Raw genomic sequence first — 14005 nt, 5'->3', positions numbered from 1 at the left:
TCGCTCGTGGTTCAACTATAGAATCCTTTCACTTGCTCGTTTTTCAATTCCACACTTGGCGTTAAAATACAACTTTGCCCCCTTGTATAACAAAGAATATTACGTACAACTTGACAAAAAAGAGCAGAAATGGAACTATTTTATCATAGCAACTATATCTCTAATCTCCATAATAGCTACACTTAACTGTTCTCATACAAAAGTGTCAAAATCTCTCAAAATAGTTGCCACGTGCAAGTCGTGCAAAACGGTTTAAATAGATGGTGGCGCATCTATTCTTGTCTACTCTTTCTTGCAAGGCTGTAGCTGCTGTAGCTGTAGGTACTTATTTGCGTACTTAAGGTGGCACTTATAAGTAAAACTCCATTTCAAGATAATGTATTTATTTCTCATTTTAGAACAGTAAGCCATGTATTTATACTTAGTTTAAAAACACGTAACTAACTAACAGAGCTCAAAGTTCGTCATTTGTAGAATCATACAGACTAAATAGAGATCTGATGCAAGTTATTATGCGAAACACTAAAGTCGAAAATCCCTTATGCTAATACGAACTTAATCTAAGATTAAGATTAGAGGGAACCAGTGGAGACCGGGCATGGTTCTATAAAGGCGGTTAGTTTAAGTTTGGCGGCAGAAATTACTTGTTAGAGCCCAGTTCATACAACTTCTGGCAAATACAGGCTGTTCAATCGATCTCCGAATACGTCATCCGTAACGGCTTTTGAAATTTTTGTGAACTTAAATGCTCATAGGTATTATAATTGTGTAATTAATCATGTGTTTGTTTAGTATCTCCAGTAGTTTCTTTCATTACGCTCTTAAACTATTAAGCTTTTCCAGCATCTTGTCATCTTTCCCATAACATGCTTTTTCGTATATTAACAGACCTCCATATCAATTTACACGTCGTGTTGGTGACACACATACTTTCAGTGCCAAGTTTCTCCTGGAACGGCCCGTGAGGCGGGTTCTTGGCATCTGATGTGTTGATTGATGCAATATTATCACCAATTTTTTTTAAACATAATTCGTTGTCTTTTTAGCCCGCATTTGACAAAAGTTTTATTACCTACAACGTTAACACTTTAAAATAATATTGGCTTTACAGATTGACGTTAAAGTACAAAATATAAGATTGTAAGTTATATAAGAAACAATGAAAGTCAACATTTTATGGTAGATTTGAAAAGAAGGTAGTTTCAATAAATGTAAAAGTTTTAAGTAGGCATATTAATTTTCAACTACTTTATATATCTAGTTTTGGTATAATAAAGAACCAACTCCAGCCAAAGTTGGCAATAACACACCATATAATAATCTAACATCTAATTATACAATCACATAGTTTTGATATGTTTCGGGATTGGTGCAGCACCTTATGCTTTCCTCGATAAAATTGATATGTTCTAATGATTTGACGAAATTCTACATAATTTCTTAAACTACATATATTGAGACAGTAAAATGTTTCATAAACACTACAATACCGATCATATTAAAATAATTGTACTTTATCTACTACTCATTTATTCTATGATATGTTTCGCCTAGACTAAGTTACAATGATATGTATCCATGGTCCTATTCTGGATTTTTCCAAAAGCCAGATATAAAGCGCATGCATTCTTTCAACGATTCTTAATATTTTATAATCTAAGGGCATTATCACTCGAACATAATCGACCGACGTTTAGCTTTATATCTCGCTTAGAATGGACGCTGACACTAGGAGTCGCCTCTGACTTCGTGGGTAGAAAGGAGAAGAGTAGGTACAACTACATGAGGGCGACATTCAGATTACAAGCATCCATACGACCGCGACAAGCTATGCCGTTCTTCACCGCACGAGTGCTCTTTGAAGTTTATCCCTACATACATATTACATACACACACAGTGGACGATTGCATGAGCTGTTTCTAACATGCGTGCACTCTGCGGAGGGGACGCGAGTACCAGACCGCATAGCTTTCCGCAGATTATCCGGTTATGTAACAAACAATGGACTTTTAGGTTTTAAACCTAAAGAAATTACTTTATAAAAATATACCTATCCTAGGGCGATAACGAAATCAATTGCTTTTTCGACTATCTAAAGCTATAAAAGCGGACGAGAAGAGGTCGTCGGGACCCGAGTCGAGTCTACGTGGCCGGTTGTAGAAGTCGGCATCCGAAGTCCGACAAGCGCCTCTCAAAAACAGTTAAAAACCTCACTCATATCACACCAATCTCACATGGGAATGAAAGAGTTATTTCTTCCTATATCTGTTGGGATCGTAAGGAAGGTAGCTGTAGAATGAAGAGCTGATGGGGGCGAATTGGACGACACGGTAATAATCAGAGGCAGACTCCGGCGCTATTCAGTCGAGGAAGCCAGTGTTTACTAGCTTCTCCAGGAAGAACTTGACGTCGCCAAGCTCCGAGTCCTTGATGCCGAGAGACTTCAGCATGCCAAGATCGCCATTTTCGACAGCCATGAATACAGAACGAAGATGCTCCAAATCTGATCGCATCAGATGTAAAGCCGCACCGAAGTCTTCAATGGTCTGCGACTCTGAAATTTAGAAAAATAGAATTTAGTTCGACTAATTTTGCTGATGGAAAATAAGTATCGCAATAACGATTAATTAGCCAATATCCCGTATAATACAATATCAATTAACTCCTAATAAAAATGTAGTGTAAAACCCTAAAACGGCATCTCGATATAGTTCGGCCCGTGCGATGCTAGCAGCGGCTGCAGGAGTGATGCCGTATCTACGGATGGCCTTAGATAATACCGTTAGAAATGAAAAGAATGCGGCACTGACCAGACAGAGCGATGGCCACCTTCTCCACGCCACCGAGCGGTTCCAGCGCGTCTCTCGCCTTGCTGCCGAACAGCTTCTCGAGGTAGTTCGGCCCGTGCGACGCTAGCAGCGACTGCAAGAATGATGCAGTCTCTTCTACAGGAGGCCGTTTGGCTGGAAAAGCAAATTATCTGTGTTTATTTTCTTTTAATCTCGGAAAATTAAGGATGACATTTTTCACACCTAATTAAGTCATTCAGTGCCAGCGTGGGTCGATGTCATTGGGAAATGTTTATGCAGCGAGAAGCGACTACGAACGGAGAGCCCGAGTGGCCCGACTAACTATAGAGTCACTGGCATTTAATTTGCAAAATTCATTCATTGTTTAGGTACGGTCCATTGAAGATATAATATATAGATAAGTATGCATAAGAATTAAAAAAAAAACATTGAAATATTATATATAATACGAGTAGGTATGTCCCAGATTTTTAGGATAGCGTTAAAACACTTAAAACTACGTGTTAACTACGTGCTAACATGTTTCTTTAACACCAATGTCTACGAGTATTCGTCGATAGAAGCGAAATTCACTGCTACGAGCTACGGCGTAGCACTTCTAGCGTTCGTTGCTTTCATTGACCGCGAGAGAGCAATATTTGTATTGTTTATGTTTTGTAAAGTATAACAAGCAATCTATATCTGAGCTGATTTCATGCTACGGAGTATAAGTACGAAGCCTGCAAAATCATTTGTATAAATAGGTACCATGTAGTAATTATTCTATAGCAACCTTGGGTCTAATTCGATTCACAAAATTTTAGCAGGTGATTGTATCTATTCGACAACTTGCGACATTATCCGTATCAACGGAAAATCAACAACAAAACGTCAGTTTAGGCGTATTAAATTAAGACGCTGCAGGAGCGAAAATGCTAAAATGAAAAGGAGCCCCTCTTTTAATTTGGGAATTTTCTTAAATATACTAGTGTCATCAGATTAAATTTATCGAAAAAAATTGTCCCTTCAGAACAACTTGGTTAAAAGATATTGCGAAAAAATCTTTAAAATCGAGGTTCCGCTCTCGACTGTTTCCTCCTTCAAAACTTAATCAATCGTAATAAAATTTGAGAATCTGAATAACACTAAATCTGTGTCGGACCGTTTAGTTTTTTTGACTAATTGTTACCAATTTTGAATACCTTTTTTGTGCCATATTAATCAATAAGGCCGTTAGGCGCCATAATCAATAGGTAATTTTTGATGGGCTTTAGCGTCTTTAAAAATAAGAAGATAAAAAATAGTATTTTATGCAACAGGCGTTTAAAGGAGGTCAAAAAAGACGAGTGGCGTGTGTAACAATTTGAGGCGAAGCCGAAAATTGTTATTAAGACGCCACGAGTATTTTTTGACTCAGTTAAACACCGTTGCATACAATACTTTTTCTACGACCATGCACTTACTTTTGAATAGTTTTCTAGAATAACTTTCGTGAAATTCGCACTGTTTCCTATAAGTATTTTGACTTGTTCTCTGCAATGTTTCTGCACTCACCCTATCGCTCGCACTCCCCGGCGCCGCCGCCCGCCCCCGGCCGGCGCCCCGCGGCCCGCTATATCCCTTAACGGCCTAGCCACGACAATGGTCTAAGGCGTCTTGCGGCAGCGGCAAGCGGTAAGTCACAAAAACAAAAACGCAGCGCGCGCGAGGCATGCCACGACCTTGCCGCTGTTCGAAATCGCGCGCGGGTTTTTACGGGCCTACCCGCGGGAGCGGCGCGCGGGGCGGCGCGCGACTCAAACAACTGTAGCGCGCCGCGCCCGCACCGCCACGACATTACAGCGGCGCGACCGGCCTAGGCGGCTAGATGGGGCTAGCGATTCCGCGCGAAACAAAACATTTTGTTTTTGGGGGCGTCCATTAATCGCGTCATACTGCATAGGGGGGAGGGGGTCATGAAAAAATCACCAAATATCACCATGGGGGGTGTGGGGGGGTTAGGAACATATCACGTGTATTTTTTTTGTTACACTAACGTAAAGAAAAAACATATTTCTGAGCTATTTTTATATCAACTTTTACAGTCAGAACTTGCGTTGTGCAGTGCAAAGAGAACAGAATATAATTTATTCGTGAACACAGTCAAGATTAATTACACATTACAACACAAACAGAAAGGAATTAAGTGCCACGAAATGGCCTCATCTCAGCGTGTTGCTGGTGGCTTCCAGCGCTGATCTTCCGATGAGACCATCAAGTGAGAAAAAAAAGCTGTGAGCTCAAAGATTTTTTTAGTTTGCCCTCATCACGTGTACACGGACAGTCGGTTATAGACGGTCAACCTAATCATGGCACTGAAAAAAGGCGGCAAATTTGACAAATGTGAGCTCACCGGCCAACTGTCTTCAAAAAACGCGTGCCTTCCTAAACCTTGACGTTGGAGGAATCATAGACGAGCCATAACACTTAAAAACCGGCCAAGTGTGAGTTGGACTCGTGTTGCAAGGGTTCCTTACATCACAAGCAGAGCTTAACACGTTCGCGGACGCTCAGTCACCCCTCTGGGACACCAATATTTTGTATGGGAATTTTTCGACTGCTATAGCATACCTATCCTTAGACAGCTTATATTAGGGTTATTATGTGACGAGGAACGCTATAGCATTCGGATGCTATAGCATACCTGACAAAATACAGAGGTAAAATGTGATCTTGTGTGACACCGTATGCTATAGCATACGATGCTATAGCGTACCGTGACACAATACTGAGTCAAAATGCGATCTTATATGACACCGTATGCTATAGCATACGATCCATAGATGGTGATACAGCAGATTCATTCTGTAGAATCATATCAAATAAAACATTTAGTGTTTCTGGCTGCGGGGATGATGCCCACAAATAAAAGTATAAAGCTTGTTCACGAATACAGAGTTTTTTGGTACAAGAAGAATTGTCTAAATGTGTATCTCCTACAGACTCTTTTGGAGTACCTAACTTTCGTCAGAACTGTAGTCACCCGTTTCGTCATTGAGACTAGAATAATGTTTGTTCAAACCTGCTGTTGTATAGGTGCTAAAGGCCTTCGTTTGGTGCGATGATTTCTGGGTAGAACTTATCCACTACCTCTCACTACGCGATGATTCGCCCAGCTTTATATGCTATTTTACAAGCATCTAAACCAAGTTCAAGTAGTTAAACACCAACAAAATTCACTCAAAAAGATATAATTTAACGTAAACAGTCAGTATCAACCAGAAATAGGGTTTATTCACAATTATATGAGCAAAGCAATGACTAAGTACGAAGGAAATTACTCAAATAATAGGTGTAAACATGCCTCGCTTTTCTTAATTTATCGTAACCAAAATCACGGTGTATTATTATAAAACGACAGTGGACTTGTTTGTTAATAAAACCGCAACACAAAAATATATATAAACTGTAAAAATAATTACTTATGATTTTTTAAACAATCCGTAAAATTGCGTTTGCGCTCGAAATTTGGCCACATTTCACGGGCCAACTCCCGGTGACACTCGCGGGGCTACTGCGCAAATTTCCATACAAAGAGGTATTCTATAGCATACGCGTCACAAAAAGGTGAACTCGATCTGTGACGCCACAGCATATTTTTTAACTGCGATAAAACTATGTAATGTTGCAGTATGCATACTATGATTCTAGTGAATGGTAGAGGAAATGTTGGTGAATAATATTATACTGTGAACAAGCAGATTACTAAGTAAACAGACGCATAAATTCAAACCAAATAACGTATTCTATAGCATACGCGTCACCAGAAGGAGTACAAAAACGTATGCTATAGAATACGCGTCCGCGAACGTGTTAAGCGCCTTCCGGAGGCGCTAAGTCATTTTTGAAAATAAAATAATCGATATTTTGAACAATTTATAAAAAACCGGCCAAGAGCGTGTCGGGCCACGCTCAGTGTAGAGTTCCGTAGTTTTCCGTATTTTTCTCAAAAACTACTTAACCTATCAAGTTCAAAACCATTTTCTTAGAAAGTCTTTATAAAGTTCTACTTTTGTGATTTTTTCATATTTTTTAAACATACAGTTTAAAAGTTAGAGGGGGGAACACTATTTTCCTTTAGGAGCGATTATTTCCGAAAATATTAATATTATCAAAAAACGATTTTAGTAAACCCTTATTCATTTTTAAATACCTATACAACAATATATGACACGTTGGGGTTGGAATGAAAAAAAAATCAGTCCCCACTTTACATGTAGGAGGGGGTACCCAAACTAAACATTTTTTTCCACTTTTTATTTTACCACTTTGTTGGCGTGATTGATATACATATTGGTACCAAATTTCAGCTTTCTAGTGCTAACGGTCACTGAGATTACCCGCGGACGGACGGACAGACAGACAGACATGGCGAAACTATAAGGGTTCCTAGTTGACTAGGGAACCCTAAAAAGACGAAACAAAAATGAATGTACATATAATATTCAAACACACTCGACACTTTCAAAAGATTTGGTAACTCCTTGCAGCCCCAGTGAGTGAAATTCGTAATTTGAGTTTTTTTCTTTTAAGTCCAATTTAGGCATGAAAAAAAGTGGGGCCCAATTAACGCCCTTTTATTTGATATGTAACACGCTATGTACTATTTCAAAAAACTTTGATTCCTAATTTTCACGTTTACCCCCCAAAAGTGGCCCCTATAGTTGTTTTTTTATTTTATTTAAATTACATGCCCGTCTTTGGGTCACAAGTTTACATATGTGTGCCAGGAAACAAGTTAATCGGTTCAGTTGTTTCGGTTCAGTGGTTTCCTTTTTGAGGTACAGAACCTTAAAAATGAGGGGGCAGAGGTTTAATTCTCATAGAAAATTTGAATTTCGCGCCAAGATTTGGTTGATTCGTTGGTTGGAAAAAAAGTCTACTTAAGTTGCCAAAAAATTACACGTCATATTGGCTAGGGGGGGAGGGGGTCCTGAAAATATCACCAAAGATCACCATGGGGGAGGGGGGGTCTAAAATAAGCCAAAAACCTATGACGCGATTAATGGACGCCCCCTTTATTATGAGCGTCTTGAACCCGAAACCTTTATTTAATGAAAATTGAATTGTACTTTCGCGTATGTAGTATGTAATAATGTTTTCAAACATAGTTTTGTATAGTATTTATTCGTATTTACTCTTAATTTTTTTCTAAATGTTTATTTATATTAAGTATCATTTAACTAAGCCATAAAATAAATTCCATTAAGGCTACCTAACAATGCTTTAAGAGCTATATCGTATGCGTGGGTGCGCGGGGCGCCGGCCGGGGGACGGGCATCTTTTATGTAGGGTTTTAACGATCTATGCACGACACGGTAAATGACGAATAACAACACGGGAGTAGAAAAAAAAACAAAACGGTCCGACACAGATAAAAATAATAATAATCTGCGTTGAAAAACTCATTGCTCTATCTTCAAAAACCAGGGAGGATTTAGTCGAGAGCGTTTGCATGGAGAATTGACCCCTCCAGTGGGGGCCGATTTTTGAATGTCGACCATTCGATTTCGTGAATTTCGTTCAATAATATCTCCATTACTAACGATTTAAATTCTTCTATCGGTATCGACAACAAGTGGTCATTACCACTAGATTTAAAATTACTAGCCGTCCTTTTTAGGGTTCCGTACCTCAAAGAGGAAAAACGGAACCCTTATAGGATCACTCGCGTGTCTGTCTGTCCCTCTGTCACAGCCGATTTCTCCGAAACTACTGGACCGATTTACTTGAAATTTGGCACACGTATGTAAACCTGTGGCCCAAAGACGGACATGCAATATAATCAAATGAAATTAAACGAAATTTAATCATTAGGGGCACTTTTGGGGGGTAAAATTGAAAATTAAAAATCAAAGTTATTACAACTATATTGTGATACATATCAAATGAAAGAGCATTTTATAAGCATTTCAAATATATTTTTTTTTAGTTTTTATTTTGGTAATTTAGAAGTTATTTAAGAAAAATTACCATTCCCCCCCCCTTATCTCCGAAACTACTTAGCGTAAAATTTTCAAAAAAATACACGAGATAGCCCTCTACCTGTAGATTACAAGAAAACCTATTAGAAATCTACAGTCAAGCGTAAGTCGGACTTAAGAGAAAAAAACTCAAATTGAGATTTTCACTCACTGCCGCTGCAAGTACTTACTAAATGTTTTAAAATTTTGTGAGCGCCATGGACAGGTAGAAAGAAATTCATTTCTGTTTAGAAATTGTTAAAAATTTTAATCATTTGCCAAAATGACTTAAGTTCCTACTAAAAAAGAGGCGCTTAAGACTGTTTAGAACTGCAATGACCATAATATTGCCCTAATAGGTCCAAAAAATGGTGTATATATACGAAAACAAAAAAATTGTGCCACCGACAACCAAAATCTGAAGTCTATTTGCTCTATCTCTTATAGTTTCCAAAATATACGCAAAATCTTTAAAGTACAAATCTAGTGTACGTTGCTATCACATGTCGTCAGGCGCTCATGACCTTTTTGTATGGAAATGTCGAAATCCGACTCGCACTTTACCGATTTTCATAGAATGTTGTGTTTTATTATAGTTTTGAAGGAGGTTTCTTGTTTTTAACCACCAACGCAAAAACGACGGAGTGTTATAATAATAATAGGTTTGACGCTTGACATGTCTGTCTGGCATCATAGCTCCCGAACGAATCAATCGATTTTGATTTAGTTTTTAATGTTTAAGGTGAATTCGTCGAGATTTTTTTTTGTACCACGTAGGTGGCAAACATGCATACGGTCCGCCTGATGGAAAGCGGTCACTGTTACATATGGACGCCTGCCACTCAAGGAGTGGCACACGTGCGTTGCCGAGTCGACTCATTAGAAACTTGTACAAACCTGTACTTAGAAGGGGCCTGGGTGCCGACGACTCAAAGGACCGAAGGAAGGAGGAGGAAGGAAGGAGGAAGGATCTATTGTCCTAATTACTTCCGTAGGTCCTCCAGTTGCGATACAGGCTGCCAACATTTTAATTACACTTTGTGCATTTTAATCTTTCGGGTCGCATGACCACGCCGTTGATAGTTCATAATTAATGGGAAAATACTTGAACACGCATCCACGACTACTTTCCTAGGTTTAAAGATTGATCAGGGCTTAAACTGGGACCAGCAAGTAGATAAACCGTGTGGTAGTCGGGGTAGTGCGTGCTTTGCCTTAGGTCGAGTTGCAAAGTCTGTGGCTCCAGAAGTAGCCCGGACATGCTATTTCGCCACTGTCCATTCATTAATACAGTACGTTGCGGAGGTCTGGTCTGGGGATGTTGTCCTGAATGGGAGAGGGTCTTTCGCTTTCAGAAACGAGCTGTCAGGATCGTTGCTCAGGTACCTGTAGACAGTAGACACTCCGGCCAAAGAACTCTTTAAAAAATAAGAATCCTTAAGCTAGGAACACACTACGCGGACGTCCGTCGTAAATCGACCGCGGACGGGGATCTGGACAATGAATATACACTTAACCGTGCAAACTATCGGTCGACGGACGTGGACGTGGCCTTGAGCGCATGGACGTCCGTTCGAAATCTGGCTCGCTGGATGTTTTGTTCCGTGCACACTGTTCGGTCGCGGTCGCGGTCGATTTACGACGGACGTCCGCGTAGTATGTTTCTAGCTTTACACTCATTACACTGCCTGCAATAGTTATCATGCAGGTAGCCATTTATGTAAGAGAGAACTTGGCAGCATACAAAACCAGGGGCGGCTCACTCCGCGATTCTATCGCCGCGCTACAAGTACATGTCAGCGGCCGCGAGTTCGCGGCCCATTCATTGGCGACGACCTTCGCGCGGCGCAATAATAGTTATTTGTATAATAGTTATTTGAAGAATCATGAACTTGCGAGTTATTTATAGAATCCTGAACTTGCGAGTTTTTTAACACACGAGAAGTAAAATACATTTGCACCCGAGTGTAACACAAAACTTTTCCCCTCACTGTAGCGAGGAAACTACAACGCAAGAAATGCGTTTATCACTGCTTCCAGTAGTTCCACAGGTGGTAAATGATCTTTATTACTAGATTCACCTACTTTTATCAATTTTAAAGCAGTTCATTTGAATTTATTCAAGGTCAAATTACTTTACCCACTCACTAGTGGGTAAAATGCGTTTTTACCCGCTGGTATTGAAGGACAAAACACGTGTTTCCGAGCTAGTGAGGGGAAAAATTCAATGTTGGCTGCTCGCGTGCGGTCCGTTTGTTAATGTAGGTAAGAATTTAGAATGGCGTCATTTTGTGAACATCAAAGGAGCCTTCCGTACTTGTACTATTATACATAATATATTCTGTGACAAAACTAATAACATGTGTTCCAAGTACAACATTCGAAATGCCGGAAAGTCAGTAGGTATCGACCGTAAATTGGCGAAATCCAATTTACGGTCAAATTAATACATGTGATGGACCCTGCCGTCTATAATAAATTGCCGTATGATGAATATGTGGTTGAAGCGCCTAGTGTGTCGAACTTTAAGTACCTATCGCTTAAAAAATTGGCTGGTCGAGCACCCGTTCTACACTAATGACAATTTTTTTATTACCTAATTAGAAAAATATTTTTGTGCATTTTTTATGTGAATATTGCCTAACTTTTTGTAATTTTAATCTTCTGTCTATTTATTTTCTAAGTATTATTGCTGTATAAATATTATTTTTTTAAATCAAATCTTGACGTGTAAAATGGCGTTACAAATATGAATAAATGAATATGAGTATAAGTAGTATAATTATTTTAACCATTGAAAGTTTGTACGGAACCCTCGGTGGGCGAGTCCAACTCGCACTTGGCCGGAAAAATCGGTCGTATTAAGCTTATTATATTTTCCATTAGTTAAAAAGTCTAAATTAGAAAAATGTTTACATTGGAAATATTGAGATGGACGCGTTTTATGCATATTTCATGAATATCTTATTAAGCCTCATCAATATTCAGGTTGGCTGTCAAGTCATAAGTATTTAGCATTAGCGTACTGAATTGAGATATTTTGGTCCCAAAGGAAATACGGCTTAAGGATGTAATCTAAAAGGGCTTATACGACTACATCTTTATTCCTTGCCCTAAAAGGCATCCTAGTATCCTCCCAAGCCAGCTGGCTCCAATTGATCTAATTAAGTGCTTAGGAGAGTAATGTTCTCCCCGAGAAAACGATGAAGTTTCCTAAGAGCATTCGTGATGGATGGGAATTGGGAATCGATGGATTCGATAGCCTGCTAACGTCTGCTCAAGCGGAGAAACAAAACCTTTTTATTACATAGTGATAAGGCTTAACCGTTTGTTGAATTCGTCGGTTTTAATGAAACTGTGTGAAGTGGCTCTAATGTGGGTAGGCGTGAGTTTTTGAAATAGTTTGTGTAAAATTATTGCATTATTGCAATTCTTTATTACCTAATTACCTTCTTACTACGCAGATACAAATTAAGTAGGTTAGGTTATTAAGTTAGGATACAGGTTGTTATTTTACGAATCTGGCTGCCACGTGACAGGCTTAGCCTAGTGTGGAGCCGCAGGGTACCTATTCATACCAATGTTATTTCCATATATGTCCTTTTAAGTACTTAAACAAACTATTCTTCTTCTTATTCTTAATTGTAGGTACTTTTTACTGAAAGTACTAGGTAATTATGTTAATTTTATAAGAAGCGAAGTGATTAAACGACACTTGAATACATGAAGAATTCAACATGGTAAAGAATAAACATAAACCCACAAAACAAACTTCCAAGGGATTGACATCAGAACGATACTGTAAAGTAAACAATAATTTAAGACAGGCTGAACAAGCGAACGCGATACGTCGTAACAGTGAGGAAAATCACATTGAGATGTCTAGAGAGCTGCCACGCAAGATCTTCAGGGAATACGGCTTTGGGAGGCATTTCTAATGTAGGGCTGGTCTACGGAATATTTTAAAATGAATCTCATTAAATTTAAATGAATGGAAACTGCTGAAGATGGCGGATGAAGCTTTCTCAGGGTTTCGTAGCAAAAATGTACAAAATAATCCATATGGTGCGACTCCGTCCGTCTGTCAAATGTATACTAATTTTAGGGTGTTTCATTACAATATTGTATACATTGATGCACAAAAATCATTTAAATAATAAATCATCTAAATCTAAATCTATGTATATATATAGAACGGCTTACTTAACTCGTGAGACGTTTAGAATAGAATCCTTTGTGGTATTAGGGCAGGTGTAGGTAATATTACTTAGTAGATAATATTTTGCTCAATATAAATTGGAGACAGTAGTAGGTATATAAATTACAAATTCATACAGCGTCAAGTAGACCCAAACTACGAAAGACGTTTTGAATAGATTCCTATCGATGGTGAAGTGCCATGAACTCCTAACTAAGTACGAAAACCTAAGTAGTTCATGGTACTTCACCGTCGCTATGTCGTATCGTATTAAGGAAGGTGAAGTAGATTTTTCTCAAGAATGTACAATATAGACCATACCCTATGGTATATACATTTCAAATTCAACCAGAACCAAAATAATCATGAACATGTAAGTAAGCAGACATTTGAGACAGGGGTTCGACGTAAATAGGTAAGCCTTACGTGAACATTATTTTGAACAACGAAATAAACCTGATTCAGAGAATTCCGATACACTACCTACCTACATATTGTACAAGTGCTATAATAACCATAACTTTTTAGCGAACCCCGGTAATAAATTTAGGCTAGAAATATTTGAACATTGTTTTTGCGGTGGATTTCTATCAAGATTTGGTTTAAAGCTTACAATAAAAAAATGTAGATATCTTAAATGTAAACTTTTTATCGAATTTTTGAAAGTCAGGCTGAATTTTTTTACATGAATAAAAATGAGTAAATTTTTCTTGCACTGTAAAGATGCATTAATAAATGAAATAAGCTCTAAAATAAAAATGCTTTATAACATTTTTTGCCTCATGCAGAAAATGTATACATTAATTATAAATAATACAGCATGTATCTGAACGAAAAGCCAACACTTAAACCCGTTAACGTTTAGATCATACTGAGCAACTTTTACTATAAGACCAACCCCGAATCCCCAAAAAAAAAATTGGCTGTTTCTTGTATTTTGGTCGCTTGAAGTTGAATTTTTCTATGGGAGCTTCAATATTTTTTTCGCGATTTCAGTCTTGCTCCCATAGCAGAA

General features: G+C 38.5%; 1 protein-coding gene across 1 annotated transcript in view; it reads right to left on the bottom strand.

Moving 5' to 3' along the window:
* Positions 1-368: 368 nt before the first annotated feature.
* The window catches only part of LOC125227947 (IDLSRF-like peptide), a 98461-nt gene continuing 84824 nt past the window's right edge, over positions 369-14005 (bottom strand). The window contains exons 4-5 of the mRNA XM_048132361.1: positions 2812-2964; positions 369-2555 (exon numbers count right to left, since the gene is read on the bottom strand). Coding sequence (XP_047988318.1) covers positions 2362-2555; positions 2812-2964 — 347 coding nt within the window. The 3' untranslated portion in view covers positions 369-2361. The remainder of the gene's footprint in view (positions 2556-2811; positions 2965-14005) is intronic.

This window comes from Leguminivora glycinivorella, chromosome 1 (assembly GCF_023078275.1).
Source record: "Leguminivora glycinivorella isolate SPB_JAAS2020 chromosome 1, LegGlyc_1.1, whole genome shotgun sequence".
NCBI classification, from domain to species: Eukaryota; Metazoa; Arthropoda; class Insecta; order Lepidoptera; family Tortricidae; genus Leguminivora; species Leguminivora glycinivorella.
The sequence above is the reverse complement of the archived record's forward strand: the minus strand, read 5'-3'. Positions and strand labels throughout refer to the sequence as shown.